Source organism: Hermetia illucens, chromosome 2, assembly GCF_905115235.1.
Source record: "Hermetia illucens chromosome 2, iHerIll2.2.curated.20191125, whole genome shotgun sequence".
Classification (NCBI taxonomy): domain Eukaryota; kingdom Metazoa; phylum Arthropoda; class Insecta; order Diptera; family Stratiomyidae; genus Hermetia; species Hermetia illucens.
The window spans coordinates 57433254-57454264 of record NC_051850.1 but is presented as its reverse complement, the minus strand read 5'-3'; the positions used below and the strand labels follow the sequence as shown (position 1 = coordinate 57454264).

At 38.6% G+C, this 21011-nt stretch overlaps 1 protein-coding gene across 1 annotated transcript in view; it reads left to right on the top strand.

The window, feature by feature from the left end:
* LOC119648276 (zinc transporter ZIP10) overlaps window positions 1-12799 on the top strand; it is a 51876-nt gene extending 39077 nt beyond the window's left edge. The window contains exons 2-4 of the mRNA XM_038049932.1: window positions 1813-2227; window positions 11209-11529; window positions 11591-12799. Coding sequence (XP_037905860.1) covers window positions 1813-2227; window positions 11209-11529; window positions 11591-12540 — 1686 coding nt within the window. The 3' untranslated portion in view covers window positions 12541-12799. The remainder of the gene's footprint in view (window positions 1-1812; window positions 2228-11208; window positions 11530-11590) is intronic.
* Window positions 12800-21011: the final 8212 nt, after the last annotated feature.

Here is a 21011-nt window from a genome sequence, read left to right as displayed (position 1 = left end):
GTCCGCGGACCCCTCGTTGTGGGCATAGCGTCAATGTAGTATTCAATGGAAAGAAATATGAGTAACGATTTCGTACAGAACGGTGGCAACTGATCAGATGCTGCCTCACCTCTGCCCTGGGAGTTGCCCTCCATCTGATCCGTTCCAACATCAAGTAGAAAAAAAATTAGGCGGTTGGATATAATTTGCTTCCTTGTTGTGTTTGCGATTATATAACAAGTCGGGAAACCGGAAACTGGACGCTTCAGGTATGAAAGGTTTTGTGTATTTCTTTTATACAGACATTTGGGTGTACATTTGTCCCATTAGTACCTAGCACGTAATATATATATATTATGTGAGGATATTCACATTCAGGTGATATTGAAATTCAAAGCCTTGAATTTGTAAAGAAGCGACAACTTTGACCTATTATAACTTTGTTAGTAATCGCGCGATTTAAACCGAAATTGGTAGGATCATGCTCTATGTTATATCCTACACATGCATACGTGCTTTCGTGCTGCTAGAATCAACTTAAGGGGGGTTTTGCAGCCAACTACTAAATATTATAGTAATGTACTATTATTAATTTTATTTAAACAGATATTGTTATGGAGGATATTTCGGAGCCTAGGCACCATATAGTAGCAGCCTCTTGATTTTTTTCAGATTTTTCGGTTGGGTAGTTTCTAAGAATGGGTCGTTAAAGAAATTATCGTTTTCGAGACCCCGCACCCCCAACCTTTCCAACAAATGTCAAAACTAGCATCGGCTTCGGAAAGTACTAACTGAGACCTTTCATTTAATATCCCACATGACTATATTTGATGAAAAAAAAATATACAGCACCCTTTGCATGTATGGGGTACATAGAATTAAGTAACTTACTGTATGCGTGAGCGTTCATAGTTCCCACCTTTCCACCAAATTCGGTATGAATCACTAAAACCGTCTCCGAGAGAAATACATGTCACGGACAGACAGACCGATTTTAATAAGGTTTTGTTTTATACAGAACATTAAAAAGGAGCGATTTCCATCTGTTATCGCTTTGGTAACGATGCTCGCAGGGAAAAGGTGAGGGAACGTCTGATGAGTTGCCTCTGCCCTAGACGAAACCATTGATCATCTTTCTTTCCGAAAATATAAGGCTCTAAAACACGGACGAAAATAAAAATGAAATGAAGATACTGCGCCAGATAATTTCTTGTGAAGACCAATTAAATTCGAAGGGGCCCCTGAAAGTTCGTCTTCATTATGGAAGTAGAGTTAACACCAGTCCTTGAAAAAAACCTGAAAATCCATTCCTTGTTTCATCAATTTATACAAAACCCTAAGATCCAACAGCTGCGTACGTATGCCTGTACATTTAAAATCAGATCACTTGTTCGGAAAAACAACATGACTACAACTACAGATGAAGCGTAAATTGTTGACGGAATGTCTGCCTACAAACGAAAAATTGGGTAACATTACCATAAATGTGATTTATTTTTTTTCGAGGGGAAAACACTGCTACTACTGAACCATTCGTATGCTACCTGCGTGGTAACCAAATAAATCAGATTCTTGCAAACATTTTGAAAAACGTACGTAGAGAGGACATGTCTGATATATGACTAGGAGCCAACCGTGGTGAAATGATATGTAAATACCAAAGAAATATTTTCCCACTTTTATCTTCGTCTTCCACAAAAACAATGGATAAGATAAATTAAATACACATATCCAGATAATTAACGCGTATCTGATTTCTTAGAATAGAATACAATATTATCAAAAGCAATACCAACTTCTTTTTTAAAAAAGATATATTCCTTTTTTTCTTAGGGTCTCGAACATCTCATGTACAACTTAGGATTGGGTGGCTTAGAATTTAGCCCGAAGCACACAATCGAAGAACACCATCCAAACGGGTACAAAATACCCGAATTCACCCTTGACGATAACGATATCGGCAATGCTGATGATGAAGAGGAGGTCATTGCTGGCATTGATCACGGTCAGATCATCAGAGTGACTCATGTTCATGACCATAATCATACAAAACAGCAAGATCCAGTGGAAAATAACAGCACCAGTGATAACAGTTCAAAAGGCGCTGAACTCAAAAACATCCCTGAAGAGAACGTTAATCCAGACCTGCAAGATGACTCGAGTATCTTATTCTTGGATGACGACGATAACAATAAATCAACTTTCAAAGAAATGCACGATCCCAAACACAGACATCCTCGTCACCGCGGTGAGTACATTGAATTCTGCACGTTAGTAAAGCATTTAGCAATTTCACTCACATACCGTTAACGGGAAGAAAACTACAATCGCTAAAATTTAATAATGAATTCAATTGAGTTGAGCGAAATCAATTTTGATTGTTGACTCTAATAAATGAGTTCCGCGTACGCATAGCCAAAACGGCCGTGCGTTCGCCTAACAGCGTAAAGCGATAGATGGCTAATCTGCTGGATACAAATATCCAGACATCAAAGTGCCATACGATAGCGGACTTGATAAGGAAGTTTTAAGTAGTCATTAAATATTTCTACTGGCGCATATATTTGATTGTTGTATTAAGTTTTAAGGTCGACGAAGACGATTGCAGACTCTTTTATTTGGGTTCCAATTAGAGTGAATAAACTTGAGTTGTGGAACTGCTCCCCTGCTAATTACTACGATTTCATTCAGTAAAAGTATACTCCGAATAACTGATTTCAATAATTTTGAGAGTCTTCACTAATGCAATCGTTGCACTTAAGATTTTCAAGATATCGTTCAATTTATGCTAGGCTGGATGTTTGCATTAGTAGAGCCGATTATCCAGATGGCATGTTTTACTCAGTTTTTTGGTTTGACCTCTTTTGATAAATCGGCTTCTTATCCCTCAAACGTGATTAAATCTATGCAAAACACTACTAACTCTCAAACAGATATGTATGACTCATACGTAGATCTAACTATCTAACTAACAATACCATGGTAAGAGGACAAACCGTCCGCTCGTTCCTGTCAGCCCCCAGTGCAACATAGTTAATCTACACTACTATCCTTTCTTGTTTAGAAAGGGTGACGGAATTCTCTACTGTATCTGAGATCTTAGTTAGCAACCCATGAAGAATTATATCTAAAAATCAGAAGAAATTCAAGCCATAAAAGCCGGAAATCTATCATAAAGTGCATATTAAAGAAGCGAAGTTCCGCTCCACACAATTTACCCTTGCCGGGAATGATATCACAGGTTTCACCTGCTGGCATGGTGTCCTCTCCCCATCTGTATATATTATAAATTTCCTCTCCTGGAATTTTTAATGAAAGAGAGGGGGGGGGGGACATAGACGTGATATTATTGTAGAGGCGCGGCAATGTGAGCAACTTGGAAGACACCCGCTTGAGTGCGTACTTGTCAATATCAGAATAGGAGCCGTGAGCCCGGCGTAGCAGCCGGCCTGGAGTCAGTCAGTTGCAATTTATCGTCGAGATGTCTACATTCTCTTTCTCGTGCCCCGGTCCTGTCGAGAAATGGGCAAGGGTTCTTGACGCATGGACGGCGTCAGGACGTAAGCAACTTAGTCCGAACAAAACGAACAAAACAAACACGTGTCTGCTAGCATGCATGTTGATATCCTAACTGGAAAGACTGAGGAACTCGCAAGAGCCCTTCGGAAAAGGCAGATTGTTATCTGCGTTTTGCAAGAAACCCAATGGTCTGGTGTCAAAAGTTGCGACATTGAACGCCAACGCGGTAAAAATGGCTATAAACTTCTCTATTTTGGTAGTCCACACACTCAATATGGTGTTGGCATTGCCATCTCAGAGGGTTTCCGTGATGCTATAAAAGAATTCCAACAATTTGATGATCGGCTGATGAAGCTCACCACAGACAGGTCGACCGGATGCCGAGAAAGATACCTTCTGGCAACTTCTCGATGAAAACACTTGTCACGTGCCTGCTAACGACTATATTATCATTGCCGACCTTAATGGTTATGTGGGTGAAAAGACAGACAGTAACAGGTGCCATGAGGGAAAGGATTTCGGAGCGCGCAATGAGGGTGGCGAGCGTATAATCGATTTTGCGGACACCTATGACCTTGTACTTATGAATACATGGTTCATCAAACGATTGTCTCATCTTCCTACATTTTATAGTGGAAACAGTAAAACGCAATCGACTATATTCTCATAAGACGCTGACATTTTACCACTGTCACTGATTGCAAAGTCGACTTGTTTTAACCTAAAACTGAAATGAAATGTTTGTCTTAGAAGCAGTTTACAACAATAATAATGTAAAACAAGTCGGGAAACCGGAAACTGGGCGCTTCAGGTATGAAAGGTATAGTTTGCTTCTTCTTTGAGTATATTTAAGTGTAGACCTATCTCATTTGTACGTAGCCCGTTATGTATATGCATTTACCATGTCAGATTTAGTACTTCGGGTTGTAAATTTACACGGTAAAGTCAATTTTGAGCTACTGTGACTTTGTTACTAATAGTATGATTTTGATCAAACTTGGGGATAATATGCTTCGTATTACATTTTATACTACCACCAACTTTTATAACTTTGGAATCAACTTAAGGAGGGTTTTACTCAATTTCCCCAAAAATATGGTAATATACTATTATTAACTTAATTTGAGAGTATTTTGAGACCTGAGCACCATACAGAGACAACTTCATGATTTTTTCAGATTTTTCGGTTGAGTAGTTTCTGAGAATGGGTCCGTTAAAGAAATCATCACTTTCCATCCCCCCCCCACTCCCCGCCTTTCTGATAAATCTCACAACTAAACTGGCTTCGAAAAGTATAATACTAATCGAGACCTTTCATTTGATACTCCGCATGACTATATTCGGTGAAAAAAATGTTTACACCCCCCTTTTACATGTATGGGGACACCCCCTAAATCTTAACGTAGAAGGATATCACTCACTGCAAGTCTGGGCGTCCACAGCTCCCGCCTTCTCACCAAATTTCGTGCTAATCGGTATAGCCGTTTCTGAGAAAAGTTCGTGTGACAGACAGACAGGCAGGCAAACAGACAGACATTGAACCGATTTTAATAAGGTTTTGTTTTACAAACAAAAGCTTAAAAAGGAGTAATTTTTTGTAACACCTTGTTGAATAGGCTTTTGTCTTTCTTACTGTCTCACATCTTCGCGAAATAAATTAAATTAAGTTCATTATTACATCAACTAGAGTTGTGAACTATTTATTGGAGAGCTGTCAATATTTCAACTGTTTTAGAAACGTTTTGATCTCAAATACTTCAATCTAACTCTTCTCAAAGATGCTCAATGCCAGGTTATTTTTGCAACTTGGTTGTCATTTGGTCAATTCTGAACAAACTTGGACGTGTGCTTAGGAACGCTATTCTGTGAGAAGACCAGGATTTTCCGATCTTGTCATGAGCATGTAATAACATTTGCCTTCCCAAAACGCCACAATAACATACATTGGTGATCTCATAATAACACCACAAGAAAAACACCCTATAATAAATGTTGATGGTGCCGACATTTTCATACAAAAGCGATATCAGCCCCAGATCATTACGCTTCTTTCCCCATGATTCTTTATGGGTACTTGTTACTTGAGGTCGTTGCAGGCTCCACCTGGATGGTGAACATATCTAATTCCATCAGTACCAAACAGATTAAGCTTGCTTTCGTTGCTCCACAAAACGCGACCCCAATCAGCGACTAATCTTTTTTGAGTTTCTGGAAATTTTTAATCTATCTTTCATATTTCTCTTGGAAATCCAAGGTTTTTTTGATGACCGTCATCCCATTAGTCCATTTTTACTCAAAGTTATTATAATTTGGCCATACTAATAAAAATCAATTGTTTCACAACCGCAAAAGAATTTCACAATTTTAACTTTTGTTAAAGTTTTTTGTATTTTAAAAATTTAAATTCACAGCAATAACATCCATGCGAAAGAAGCTTCAACACAAAAAATAAAAATTTCACAAGCATTGGGAAGCCATCACTGGCCTCAGGCGGGTTGTTTCCGATCGACTTAGCGATCAGGTCAATCGTAGCTGGTCAATTATCATCAGTGAAAATGACATGAACAGACTATCGAAAGCAGTTCTCCCGCAGCTTCTCCGCGATGCCACTTTTGAATTTTTGGAACCTTGCCTGGCATGTTTGTATCGAAAGAGCATGTTTGTACCAACAAAAGATGGCTTTCAACAGAGTTTTTCTTTTGATGGAATAAGAAAAGTAACACGTACCGCAAGTGTTACAAAACATTTTTAGTAGATTCATATTTTGTATGTTTGTAGTTTACTGTCAGGCAAACAAAATGACGTACGTGGCAAATCAATAGACTGCGTACTTTTCGCTGGCGTCATCTCTTAGTCAAACCGGTACAAACTTATGCATACACCTGGTATATGTAATTTTGGCTGTCATAGGGCCGAATTAGTAGATCGTCAACCTCCCGACATTGTTGCCTTCGTCTCGTATCCCGGTTCACCACGGATGTTTTTTATTTATCTTTGTCCTGCCTCGCTGTTGTAGGCTTATCCCTAGTACACAGGCCCGTCGAGAGGGGTTCGGAAGGCTGTGATTCTCCGGGCCCGGAGCTTTTTCATGGGGGGTGCCAATAGAGTCTTAAACAAAATTAGATTGATTGTCATTGATTTCGAGAGACCCCCTGTAACTATAAGGTAATTCGTAGTTCGGCTTTACTGGAATGGGATAGCCTCCATTTTATGGCTCGTATTTTCGAGTAATAGTTAGTTACTCCCATGTAATAACACAGAGAGAACATTAGCCGAGAGCAGGCTCAACATTTCGTTAGTGTTGAGATAGTTGTATTTCCAGATTTTGAACAAAATAGCGAAGGCGGCCACCGTCGTCAGGAAAAACACTGGCTGAATATGCAAACATTGCAACGACTTCCATGTTCTGTCGATTAACGCAAATAATAAGAGTAGTTTGACCAATCGAACTGAGAAACTTTGCTTTGTTGATGTATACCTCCAGTCCGAATCTGCTTGCCTCCTTCTCGAATTCCGGAGCAATTTGCCTAAAGTTCATGACTTGCTGAGAGAGAAACTAGATATGATCGATGTAATTGGGGTGTTTGAGCAAAGGTGATAAGACATTGCACACTCTCCGAACAAAGCCGTATGAAAAGCATCACCGAAATTCTGCTAAGATTTTACCTTGATGCAACTCGTGACATTTGGCAATGTAATATGTCGCTCTAATACAGCTGTTAATTCCTCCGGAATTTCCTCTTTGCATAAAGCATTCCAAATACACTCCCTGTTCACGCTATGGAAAACCTTCTCAAAATCGATGAAAAGGATGTGGAGCAGGGAAATACACTTGACACATTGTTATACTATGATCCAAGTGAAGCTAACGTCTGTCAATCAAGCTTTCGGGGTGTTTTTTTGACGGGTCCTAGGATTAATTTAGCAATTACTTTGCGAAAGCAGGGAGTATGCAAATATTCCTTTAGTTGTATTCGACACAGAGGCATTTCTTCGGTATCTTAACGAACATCCCTTTTTAAGGTTTTCTGTAAAACAAAACCTTATTAAAATCGGTTTACTATCTGGCTGTCTGTCCGTCTGTCTGTCTGTCTGCCTCTCTATCTGTCTGTCCATCCATCACATGCATTTTTCTCGGAGATAGTGAGTTACATCCTTTTACGTAGAATTTAAGGACAGGTAGGTCCCATACATGCAAAAGGGGGTGTAAATTTTTTTTCATCAAATGCAGGGGGGGGGGGGGTATCAAATGAAAGGTCTCGGTTAGTACTTTCCGAAGCTGGCCGTAGTTTTTGACATTTGTTGCAAAATTGGGGAGTGCCGGGGGTTGAAAGCGATCATCTATTTGACGAAGCCATTCTCAGAAATTGCCCAACCGAAAAATCTGAAAAAAAACAAGAGGCTGCCACTGTGTAGCACTAAGCTCCGAAATACCTTCCATACAGATCTCCCTTCAAATAAAGTTAATATAATATATTAATAGAATTTTTAGCAATTGGCTGCAAAACCCCCCTTAAGTTCATCCTAGAACCACGAAATTTTGCAGCAATGCAAGCTATAATTATGATCCTACTAAGTTTGGTAGAAATCGCACTATTCCTAACAAAGTTATAATAGGTCAAAATTCTCGTTTCTTTACAGGTTCAAGACTATGAACGTCAATATCACCCGAAAGTGGATACTCTCCCATAATATATGCATATATTACGTGCTACGTACTAATAGGGCAAATGCAAATTCAAATGTCTTTATATAAAAAATACACAAAACCTTTCATACCTGAAGCGTCCAGCTTCCGGTTTCCCGACTTGTTTCCACTGAGGATGCAAGGGCAGCAAGGAACAGCTCCGTAAGGAAACCATCACAGCAGGCGGTCTGACTCTGTTTATACGCATTAATAGTAAAAACAATTTCAATTCTATTTGGAGGAGTCATCGGCATCCCCATGTTACGGTGGTTTGCCATATCATTCACAACAGACGGAACTTAACCGGATGTTATATGACTTAGAATCGTGCTAAAATGCTCCTTCCACCTCTTCAATTGTTCATTATCGCGAATTACTATTAACGCCCCTTATAGGATAAGCACTGGTCAAACACGAAGAAGAATAAGGATTGGAGAATACAACTTTGAGATCGTTGACAATTTCTCCTATCTAGGGTCGAAAATCACAACCGATAACAACTACGATGATGAAATCCGCGCACGGTTGTTGTCAGCCAACAGAACCTATTTCAGCTTACAAAGACTGTTCCGCTCGAAACGTCTCACCATAGGGTCAAAGCTCTTACTGTACAAGACTATAATCTTGCCAGTCCTCATGTATTCCTCGGAAACTTGGGTTCTTAGCAAGAAAAATTGCGAACTCTTGTACGCGTTCCAGAGAAGAATCCTTCGAAGAATTTTTGGCCCCCTACATTAGGATGGACGATTCCGTAGCCTACACAATGACGAAATCTATGAGCGATACCATGACCGTCCGGTTGTGGATAAAATCCGGCTCAATAGGTTACGGTGGGTGGGTCACTTAATCCGTATGGATGAGGATGATCCCACGCGGAAAGTCTATAAGTTCAATATCTATGGTAGAAAAAGAAGACGAGGCAGACCCTGCCTAAGATGGAGCGATGGCGTAGGTCAGGACGCCAGACAGCTTTTAGGGATATCGAATTGGTGGACCTCGACGCAAAACCGGGATGTCTGGAGTTCCTTATTAAGGCAGGCCTAGACCGGATACCGGTTGTTGCGCCGTTGATGATGATGATGATAGGATAATAGAAAGGCTTACGAGCAACTAAAACCTCCTTCGTGTTATGGTATATGGTAGCTATTGTAATGCCTCCTAAGTCTCGGATCCCCATACAAGTACACCTGCTTGATAGAAATATGAAGTTATCCTCAAACGTAGATGCAGAAAATGGGATGAACCAGAAGAATGCGCGACGAGATATACATATAAGATATAAGTTTTCTACACAGATGACTCAAACACAGGACAGTTTTCTGAAACAGGAGTGTACCTTTCGAATAAAAACGAAAAAAGCTTTTTCCCTGCGACAATAAGCAGCGGTTTTTCATATTCCAGAGTATGGGACCCTAAGAGCTGCAGCCTGGGTGAATCAGAATCTCCAGCAATAGTGAAGCTGCATTGAGGTCGATGAGCATTTCTTTGATTACCTCAAAAACTCTACTTCTACATTCAATAAGGTGGAACTACTTGGGCTACCTGGTCACTGTGGCATAGTAGGAAATGAAATCTCGGATGCCTTAGCAGAAGAGGGTTCAATTTCTCCCTTAGCCGGCCCGGAACTAGCAGTTGGCGTGTTAGTAGCATTGGTTAATACTGCTCTCAAAAACTGGGAACAAGCTTGCCATAAGGACATGTGACAGGCTACTAGACACACCAAAATTTACCTCTCAAATCCAAACCAACATACTGCAAAATTTATCCTGCGAAAAAGCAGGAAGACTTTCAGAAATAGTGTGGATATGCTGATGCATTTTTGGAGGCAAATGTTCACAATGAAAAATCACTATTAAAATTCCTCCATATACGAACGTTTATCGGTAGTAAGAAAAATATATCTTTAAAGACGATAATGAAACAAACAAATACAAGTCTGCACCACAGTTTCAATATTAATTATCAGCTAGAACGGGCAGGCACACTAAAAAAGATAAAAATTGAAACTATTTTTCAAAAAACAACAACTCCACGGATATTGTAAATTTTTCACACCTCACTCATGATTTCCTCTCAAGAGATCAAAGTGCAGTTCGGCTTATTGTTTACTTTGCGGTTGATTAAATATAAAAGTGATAAACTTTCCAGAATAGATTTATTCCCCTTCTGACTGGATTACGTACATGGTTTTCCAGAAGGAGGAAACGTCAACATTTAAGCAACCTTGTACGACCATTTGATAAAAACATGGAGGCTGGTGGATCATTCATTTACAGTAGTCTGAAAACTTGATGGACATATGTACTTTGTCAGTTTTCAAATATTATTCCAAGAATCCATTGTCGTTTACAATTATCATACGCAACTGTATTGAAATATTTCTACAATTTGCGCCAATTGTTCTCCATCTAAGAAGAAATGATTTGATCTAATCAATGTCGAAATGACATGATTTCAATTTAATAAACTAGATATTGATATGATATTACCAGTTCCATAATCTCACAAACGATTAAATCCTCGCTAAGCTTAAGGCTTTCATATCTACCTATTTGCAATCTATTGTTTATTCGAATAGAAGGTAGGAGTAAGCGTAACATATTAAACAAGTACTTGGACAAATATTTTAATTTAATATCTAATGATTGCAAATCTCTGATTAAAACAAAGGGAAAAAAAATGAAAACTAGGTGATGCGGACGGGAAAAACTTGGATTAGACAAATATTAATCTTTCGCTTATGTAATCCGGTTAACTAATGCTTATCAATTCACTTCACTTGAATGAATGCAGTCTAGGTAAATATAGATGATACTATAAGGAACTACCTTCAACTGTTACCCCAAAACAAACAACTATTAGTAATATTATACGAATAAATATTTAAATTGATTTTGATTGATAGGGGCTAAAACAATGTGAACCTAACTTATTTCCTGACAAGTTCAATTCTATTGTGCATCGCTAAAACCACATTTCTTTGACAACCAACATTATCTAATTTGACGTCACTTTCCTTTCAGATGAACACAGTTTACCTACTACTAGTCGATGTTTGTCTCCGCTTTCACTTATGAAATTAGTCATAGATCCAGACCACAATCAACTAGAAGTACAAAAACCGGTGGAACCTCAAAGATCGAAACGACATACACCCAAAGCCACCACACTGCCTGTTGCAGGCATTGAAAATGAGGAGGACATCATATACACATCAACCAAAATCACTCCAACAACGTTTATGAAAATCTGTCCAGCTCTTCTGGTTCAAATCGACCAAGATGCTTGCGCACAAATCGTTGAGGATGAAGGTCCGGAACGTCGACAGGAAGCATACTATATCTGTAAGATGATGCCAATTTCCTACCGCTTTCCAATCTATATTGAAAATGTATTTCATTTCAGCATGGATTTACGCATCTGTTTCGATATTTATCATTTCATGCTGCGGTCTGTTTGGAGTAGCAATAGTTCCATTAACCAGGTGCAACTCCTATAATGAAGTGTTGAAATTTTTGATAGCCATTGCGATAGGCACGTTATGCGGCGATGCCTTCATGCATTTGCTACCACACGCCTTGACCCCAGGACACGGCAGCAGACATTCCCCAAATAGTCACAGTGACCATAACGAGCCAGTATTTCTTTGCGGTTGCGCCTTTTTAACTGCAGTATTTATGTACGCTTTGGAAACATCACTGTCATCAATTAAAGGAGCTGATGGACACAATCATGGTCACTCCCATCAAACCTTCAAGCCCAAGGACGAAGGAAAACATGTCGACATCAACATGGAACACGTGAACCCCGAGAATAAACAAAAAGAATTGAATACAATGTTAAATGAAAACAAGCTCGATGAAAAGGAAAATCCAGCACTGAGTCCAGTCGCCTTCATGGTTATCCTAGGGGATGGCTTGCACAACCTTACCGACGGATTAGCAATAGGAGCGGCATTTGCTAGTGAACCAGTAACCGGCATGGCCACTGCTTTCGCCGTCCTTTGTCACGAATTGCCACATGAGCTGGGAGATTTCGCGCTTCTTATCAAAACAGGAGTTCACATAAATCGAGCAATTTATTTGAACATTGTATCGTCGATTCTCAGCTTTATTGGAATGGCTGCAGGTTTAGTTCTGGCTGAAATGCAAGCTGAGGCTGTACGTTGGATTTATGCGGGAACGGCTGGTTCCTTCCTGTATATAGCTCTTACAGACCTCATTCCCGAGATGGGCCGTGATGGTAAAAACGATTTGAAGAATTGTTTTATTCAAACATTTGGAATTGCCTTAGGAGGATTAATAATGCTCGTCATTGCCTTGTATGAAGATCATTTGAGGACCCTTTTCGAATAAGGACCTATGAAGAGTACTGTTGTGTTTGTAAATAATTGTTGTTGCGTTTTTATGCTCAATGTGTGTAAGATATATGTTTGTTATAGAAACATATCCAATCGCTGTGAATCTGTAGGTATTACAAAAAAGTGGAGTGAGTGTATACAATTTTTAGTATTATTTATAAACGTTGTTACCTTTGTTATCGTCTAAGAGAATTGTGTATATTATACCATTATATTGCTGTTGCAAAATACAATGATAATCTCAGTTACACTTACGAATTTTATATTTTGAATTCAAGATCCAAAGTGTGATATTGGACACTTTTTGGACACTCAAGTCGCCTGTTCTTCGTAGGTGGTAAAATACAGGCGGTGCATTAAAGTTTCCAAAGTTTTATATTCCCGGTTCAAAATCCAAGGATCTTCTTGAGGTACTCCTTCAATAATATTAAGAAGTTTCGCGGAAACTTTAAGGTTAACGTTGATGTGATAGCCTAGGTCTAATAATTTCTAGTATCCGCGGTTTTCTGACAAGTAACCAATCTTATTTCTTTGACTGACGGTTTCATCCAGGGCCGAGGCAACTCATTAGACACTGCCCTGGGAGCAGCGTGACCGAAAGTAACGACAGATGGTAATAGCTCCACTTAAATACAATCGCAAACACATAAAGGGTACGAATTATATTCAAAAGAAGTCCAGACCTAAACCAGGCCGAGGTAAATTTTTTTGTTGAGTATGCTGGGAGTCGCACTTGATGACGGACCGGACCACTTGGTAAGCGTCGGATGAATTGCCTCTGCCTTGGATGAAACCGTCAGTCAACTTTTTCGTTCTTTTTTGAAAACTTGGGTGTTTAACCCAAAGGAGGAGTCCGTGGACTACAAAAGAAGAAGTAAGTTGCTTCCCAAATGGTCCGGTCCGCAGCCAAGTGGGTGCGGACTCAGGACTCCCAGCATTCTTAACAAAAAAAAAACTTATTTCTTTATTGTCTTGAGAGAAATTGCTGGAAAAATTCATTTCATTTGTACACAGGATTTGTCTCCCTTATATTAAAAATTATCGTCTCTAAATTATTCGAGAGAGCGGTCGCGAACACGTCCGATGTCCGCCCCAAGAAATAGGCGTTCGGGAAGCAGCGATCCGCATCAAACTCAGGCATGAACTGGTACCATCGTAAGTTTGTGGAGCAGGCTATTAAATGAACCATCCCATGCACTTTTCTCGAATCCAAAAAACTGAGTTCACTGGGGGACGCGGCGACGTCTATCCGAAGCGCAGTAACACGTCGTGTTACAGTGTATGACCCCTTTAGTAGGCGCAATTATGTAATCTAATTTTTCTTCGGCAGCTGAAATTAGCGGCACCCATTACAACTTACGACTATAGGCAAATAGACATGAGTCTTAGCGTGCGTAGAACTTTTGCGTGGCGCTTCATTTTGGCTGACATCAGCGTCCCCACATTAGGCGCGGACTTCTTGTGTCACTATGGGCTACTGGTGGATATGCAGTATGGGCCCCTTATAGACCCCACAACCTCATGACCTTAGTGAGGGAACATTTCAGTGTGTTCACCCAGCACTCTTTCAATCATTTTTGAAGACGTTATCAATCCATATTCATGCAACTAAAATTAATAACACTTGAAGTTATTAATTTAATATATTTTATTGATCTTCATCCTCTCACAGTTCCAACTAGACTCCTAGTTATTTATTTAATATATTTTATCGATCTTCATCCTCTCACAGTTCCAACTAGACTCTTAGTTATTTATTTAATATATTTTATCGATCTTCATCCTCTCACAGTTCCAACTAGACTCTTCCTTTTATTATCTTACTGCTACCTTAATACCTACGATGCTCGCTCGTTTGTGCATCCGTTATGCAGGTGCACTTAATAATGTTTATGATTCTATTGGTTTGTGCATCCGTTATGCAGGTGCACTCAATAATGTTTACAATGTTTCGGAATTAACTGTAAATGGGAGATAAGCGACCCAAGCGGATATTTAACCTCTCCCCTATTTAACTTGAAATTCTCCGTAATTTTACTGGATTGCGAGCTTTTTACAACAATTTTCAATTTTTTTGTGTCCATGATATAGAGCAAGTATTATGATAAATAGTATTAACAGAAATGCGCTTACAATTGAACCAGATAGGTAATTTATATTTTTATGAAATTTTAAAATATTGATATGTTCCAAGTTTCTCTTATTTTCTAAAACTATCTCTTTGAAATCAATGTTTTTGGTGAAATTATAATCCGTATTTTCATTATAAAAGAACCTGTCAATAAATTTTACATTTGTTTTACCAAAGGTTTGATTTAGTATCTGGATTGTACAGTTATTGATGTTGATTAAATAGTTACCATTTAGGTGTATGTTTCTGTCGTCACAATAATTAACAATATTAGTTTGTTTAAGATTCTTACAGATTATAGTGTTATCATCAGCCTTCACAATTTCTGTTCCATTATTTTCTACAAGTACGCAATTATTTCTTGTAATACTCTTACTCAAGGGTTTCAACTCCCTTTCATAATTCAATTTTTCATCATAAACATATTTTGTTCCATTTATTTCTATAAAATACTGATCTTCTAACATTTCTTGTAAATTATTCGTAGTGGGTAACGATGTAATTAATTTGTACTCTTCAATTTTGTAAGAATTTGGAATTTTGAGGGCCAAAATTATTGTGTTTTCCTTATACTTCAGTAGTCCGGTTCGTACGTTTTTGAGTTTATAAAAGTCCAGTTTAGTCGTCAAAATTTCGGTTGCTGTTAGCATACTAGAGTGAATCAATCCATGTTTCATCATTGCTATGTTGTCAATAATTTGATTTAACTTCTCTTCCAAAATTCGGAGTTTTAAAATTTGGTCTGTTTTCAGTTGTTTTTTTTTTTTTAATAATTTTTCGTTTTCTGTGAGTTGTTGAAAGGTTTTACTAATTGCGTTTCGGTCTGACTCTATCAGATTTTTAAGGTATTTAATCGAGTTATTAAAATGAGAATTGAGTTCAATTTATTTATTAAGGTTTTGAACTGCATTTTCACAATTCTCTTCTATTAGTTGGATATGTTCTACTATTTCCTGTCTATCTGTGGTGTTGCTAATAGTAGAAGTTGCAGTGCAACTACCCAAACTGAGGTCATCACCTGCAAATTTACGAAGACGTTTTATATTAATGGGATGTTCTCTACCTAATTCTTTAATCCTATATCTCGATTCGTTCTTATAGTAATTACGTTTATAGTTCTTAACTGGAATAATTCTCCTAGTCTCCCTATAATCTTCTCTTTTCTTATTAAGCTTATTTATATATTTATTCTTGTACTCCTTCAAAGTCTTTTCAAGCATTGCAGGATCAGCCCGTACTGCTTGATTCGGAGTCATTTTGATAGAAGAGTGATATCTATCATTATAATTACTTACTGCCCTATGTATTTTCTGTAATAAAGTTAGATCTAATTTCCTCATAGATACTAGTTTTTCCTGTAATGTTGAGTGAAACCTTTCGATATCACTATTCCCTGTATGGGTATTTGGTTTCGTGAAATGTAATGCTATACCTTGCGTTCTAAAGAAGTCCTTGATATTAATACTGGCGAACTCATTATCGGTAATAATCTTCTGCGGTTTACCAAATTTAGAGAAGTGTTCTTCCAACACTTCGATCTTCCTATTCCAATTTCTATTTTGCAAATGATAAATATAAGCTTTTTTCGTCAGCTTATCAATTAGCGTTAGAAATGCCTGCTTCATGAAATAGTATATATCCATATGTAAAATTTCATTTATACTAGTGGGAGTTTCACTAATTTTGTATTTAACTCGGAAAGGCTTACGTTCGTATTTGGTTTCCAAACACGTTTTACAATTATTAATAACTTTGGTTATCTCCTCGACTAACTTCGGGTAATACAATTTATTTTTTAGACTATTAAAGGTTTCTATAATCAATTCTATAGTCAACCCAATGGTCCCTATCCCTAGTCTTATCCATATATATTATTCTACGGTTATGCAATATTTCTATTTCCTGATCTACGTCATATGCTAGTATTAACTGCGTTTTATATTTATTTACTATGGTCTCTTTAATAGGAATGTGATCCAACTGTTGTTCATCTTGTGAATGAACTGTAGCGTTATCTGACAAATCATTGATCGATTGGTTATCAGTGGAATTTTCTTTTTGATTAGTGGCTTCTGGAATGCGACTCAAGAAGTCTGCAACCTTGTTTTCCTTACCTTTGATATACTCTATATCAAACTGATACTCTTGTAGTTTCAGTAACCACCGTTGATTACGTTGACTAAATTCTTTCCATAAGTTTTCCATTTCACTTTTTTCTTCTTTATTTAAATGACTTAAGTCAACTTCCCCTTGTTCGGCATTAAGTTCAAAGCACTTGAGGTTTTCTTCATTTTCTGAAGAATCTAAAGATATTTTACTACCATTATTTAGGATGAGACATTTATTCTCAAAATTGAAGATTTTCACAATTTTGGATAATATGTCCATTCCGATTAAAAAGTCATACGACTTCCCTAATAAATCCCTCTTATACCATTTGATTCCACCTTTTGGATCAAAGTTAAATTCTGTTGGAATATTTGTAATTACTCGTTCAACGCTTTCCGTGGTTGTATGGTTTATAGTCTGCAAACGGATGTTAGTCTTATCGAAGATTTTAAACTTGCTACAATCTACTCTAGCAGAGTTCACAATGCTCATTGTTGAACCTGTATCTATCAAGCACTTGTACAGTTTATTATCAATGGTAAGACTAGCAAAGATTTTGTTTCCGAGGCCTAATTCATAAAAAAACTCTGGTTCAATATTATGAACCTCCTCGTTTACTGAATTAGACCCGGGTGATGGGTCATTTCTATTTTGATTTGATCTTCTATGGGTCACGGTACCTATCTCCATAGGTTTAGGTGGTGATCGCCTAACCTGGTCAGAACGATTCCAGGAATGTTGTCTATGTTGAGTAGGATTATTATTACTTCTAAACCCAGAATCTCGGAAGTTATTTAGTCGAGAATTTTGTCGATCTTGCCAAAAATGTCCCGAGCTACGTCTGTATTGATTTGATTCTACCCTATTTGGTCTACCAAAATTTGAATTGTATTGTCCATGATTACCGGATTGTTTCTGTCTATTGTCCTGTTTGTTATGGTGTTTTCTATAGTCCTGACTGTTATAATTCTTTCTTTCCTGATATAGTGTTTCTCGGTCTAAATTATCTTGATCGTAGCCCACGTACGTGTATAAAATTTCTTTTACTTCATGTAAATCAAACAAATTTCTTATATCACGTGATAAATTACCACTAACTATTTGCTTAATTCTATTCACTAATAACGCGTAGAAAGTTTGGCGAGTTTCCGCTGTATTCGATTCATAAGTGGCGAATGTATTGATTTCTTCTATAATATATTCAATTTTAGAGTTAAGATCGGAGATAGAACATACTTTGAGTTGCGTTATTCTTCTCGAAAGGTCCTTGTAGTTCGTAGATGGTCGAAAATATTGTTTGAGTAAATTTCTAGCCGACTCCCAGTTTTCCGGACGATTATTTAACAAAAGTTCCTTTGCCGCTCCTGTAATTTTTATGTTATAAATTACCTGCCAGGCTTCTTCCCGTGATTCCTCATCAATAGCACTAAGATGACCACCAACGGTTGTTAGAAACTGCGTTAGCTGCTTCCTGTCTCCCGAAAACTCTTTTATGTAGGCAATTTGTTTTATTATTGTTTCTGCTCGATTCGGCCGTTGCAAATTAGCTAAATTCTCCAAAGCTGCTATCAATCGTTGCGCTAATACGTTATCCATTTCGGCTTGAAGGATGCGTCGATGGTAAATAGCTAGTCTGTCTCTACGTTGAGTCTTGAGGTGAGTCTATTTCACTGCACTTTTATATTAGATTTTTTTTTTTTATTGCTAGGATTCCAAACCAGCCTCAGAATGTGTTTTAAGACGGATTTATGCTTGTTACTCCGCCTCCTAGCTTTGTATTTATTTTAGTTAATATATTTTTTTTTTTTTTATATTATTAAACGAATCGCGACACTTGATTTTTTTAGTTAAAACAACTTTGTTTCTAAAAAATTGCGCCGGTTCTTGAACGAATTTAAAACACGTAACTTCGCGTATCACTGGATCCTGCTCGATGCATGGATCCTACCGACTGCGCCACTAAAATTAATAACACTTGAAGTTATTAATTTAATATATTTTATTGATCTTCATCCTCTCACAGTTCCAACTAGACTCCTAGTTATTTATTTAATATATTTTATCGATCTTCATCCTCTCACAGTTCCAACTAGACTCTTAGTTATTTATTTAATATATTTTATCGATCTTCATCCTCTCACAGTTCCAACTAGACTCTTCCTTTTATTATCTTACTGCTACCTTAATACCTACGATGCTCGCTCGTTTGTGCATCCGTTATGCAGGTGCACTTAATAATGTTTATGATTCTATTGGTTTGTGCATCCGTTATGCAGGTGCACTCAATAATGTTTATGATTCTATTAGTTTGTGCATCCGTTATGCAGGTGCACTCAATAATGTTTACAATGTTTCGGAATTAACTGTAAATGGGAGATAAGCGACCCAAGCGGATATTTAACCTGCACTTATTGAAAAATACCGCAACATCACTACCGTAGTCTCTCTGATTCCATTCCATTATACCAGCCCAGAAACTCGTCGTTACGCGAAGAGAGTCTGAACAGCTACTTAAGTAGAGTATATGCAGACCTTTCAAGAACAGTTGACCTTCTCCACTCCATCTGGTCCCAAAGCCCAAGGGCGAGATGGAGATTATAGACACCTGAATGCTTAGCCGAATCCGGCCCGGTATACCATTCCACTGACCCAAGACTTTGCACATTACTTAAACATTATTTCCAAGAGGCAGACGACACTGGAAGGAAGCATGAACGCCGCGTACGTTTTGACGTATGCCAGTCGACCGCAGTCAGGGAAACTCCTCGGTTTCAGCTGAGGGCGGAGTACTGTGGCGGAGTGAATGTATACGGTTTGCAAATAGCGTTGACCAAAAATTTGGCAAGGAGTAAAGCATTACAATAGCACACACGTACCATCAAAACAGAAACTACCACTGGCCACAGCGAACACCTAGATAACAAGGACTCACCGGCGACCTGAATCGAACCTCGTTTAGAAACATAATTATTGTTCCACGGAAATACTGCATGAATACATGGACGTGTAGCGTGAGAAGCAAAGCTATACACAGAATTGATTTGTTTGCAATTGATTTTCTATCCACCATAAATAATAATAATAATCGTTGGCGCAACAATCCATATTGGATCAAGGCCTTGAAGTGTATTAGAGCACCTCATTCAAGACCGTAATGGTAGACTACAGGATTACCCCACCCTATAGGAGGCAATATGGGCAGCATTGCGCTCGCCTGAGATTATTACCCTGATTTAACTCAGGTACTCATTCACAGCTGTGTCGACTGGTATCCGACATCCAATTACGATAACAAATCCCTCTGTCACCAGTGAGATTTGAACCGCGACCTTCCGCTACGACAGCCCAGCGCTCTAACCACTCGAGCTATCCAGACACCCACTATAAATGCAAATATCAAAATAGAATAGAAGAATTGAATAGAATAGATTGGAATTTGTGAACTAGCAACCTGCACTTTTTGAACCCGAAACGTCAATGCTTGGGATAAGGACTGACTTTGCCTATCGAAAACAGACCATGATTGATTTCTGGAGTCTGCGCACGCTCCCCGACAAGCAATGATGCTCGCTTTTTCCAACTTGAACGGCGATTGCAACGATATAAGCGGGACATTCTGGGCTTAGGCGAAGTAAGATGGTGGGAGTCTGGAGAGTACTCCTCTCTCTCTTGTGGCAATGTGCTTTTGTACTCTGGAGCAGTGGTAGCAAACGCGAGTATGGTGTCGGGCTGTTTCTGAAGGCTACGCAAGGCGCGCTCTATTGACTCGAGAGACTTCCATCTGCAAAATTCAACAATGCTACATACCAACGAAGACTTCCAATGTAGTCAAAAAGGATGCTTTTTACGAGCAATTTCACATATTTCCGGGGAGGCCCTAAAGGTGACATTGTAAGCATGATGGGTGATCTAAATGCCAAGGTGGGATCTCACAACCCTTGCTCGGACATGTGATGGGGAAACACGGTCTTGGTGATCCTAATGACAATGGTGTGAGCTTATTGGATTTCTGCAACTTCCACCGCCTTGCCATTGGTGGCACATTGTTCGATCAGTTGGGTCTCAACTGACCGACGCCGTACGAGCAGTCAGATCGATGCATAACAAGAGAGGCGCTGACATCGGCTTCCCACATCCGCGATGATGAGCAACTTAAAGAGGTGGATAGAACACGTCACCACGGCTCTTAACCGTATCACATCCTCTTGTAGATGAAATGGCTAGTC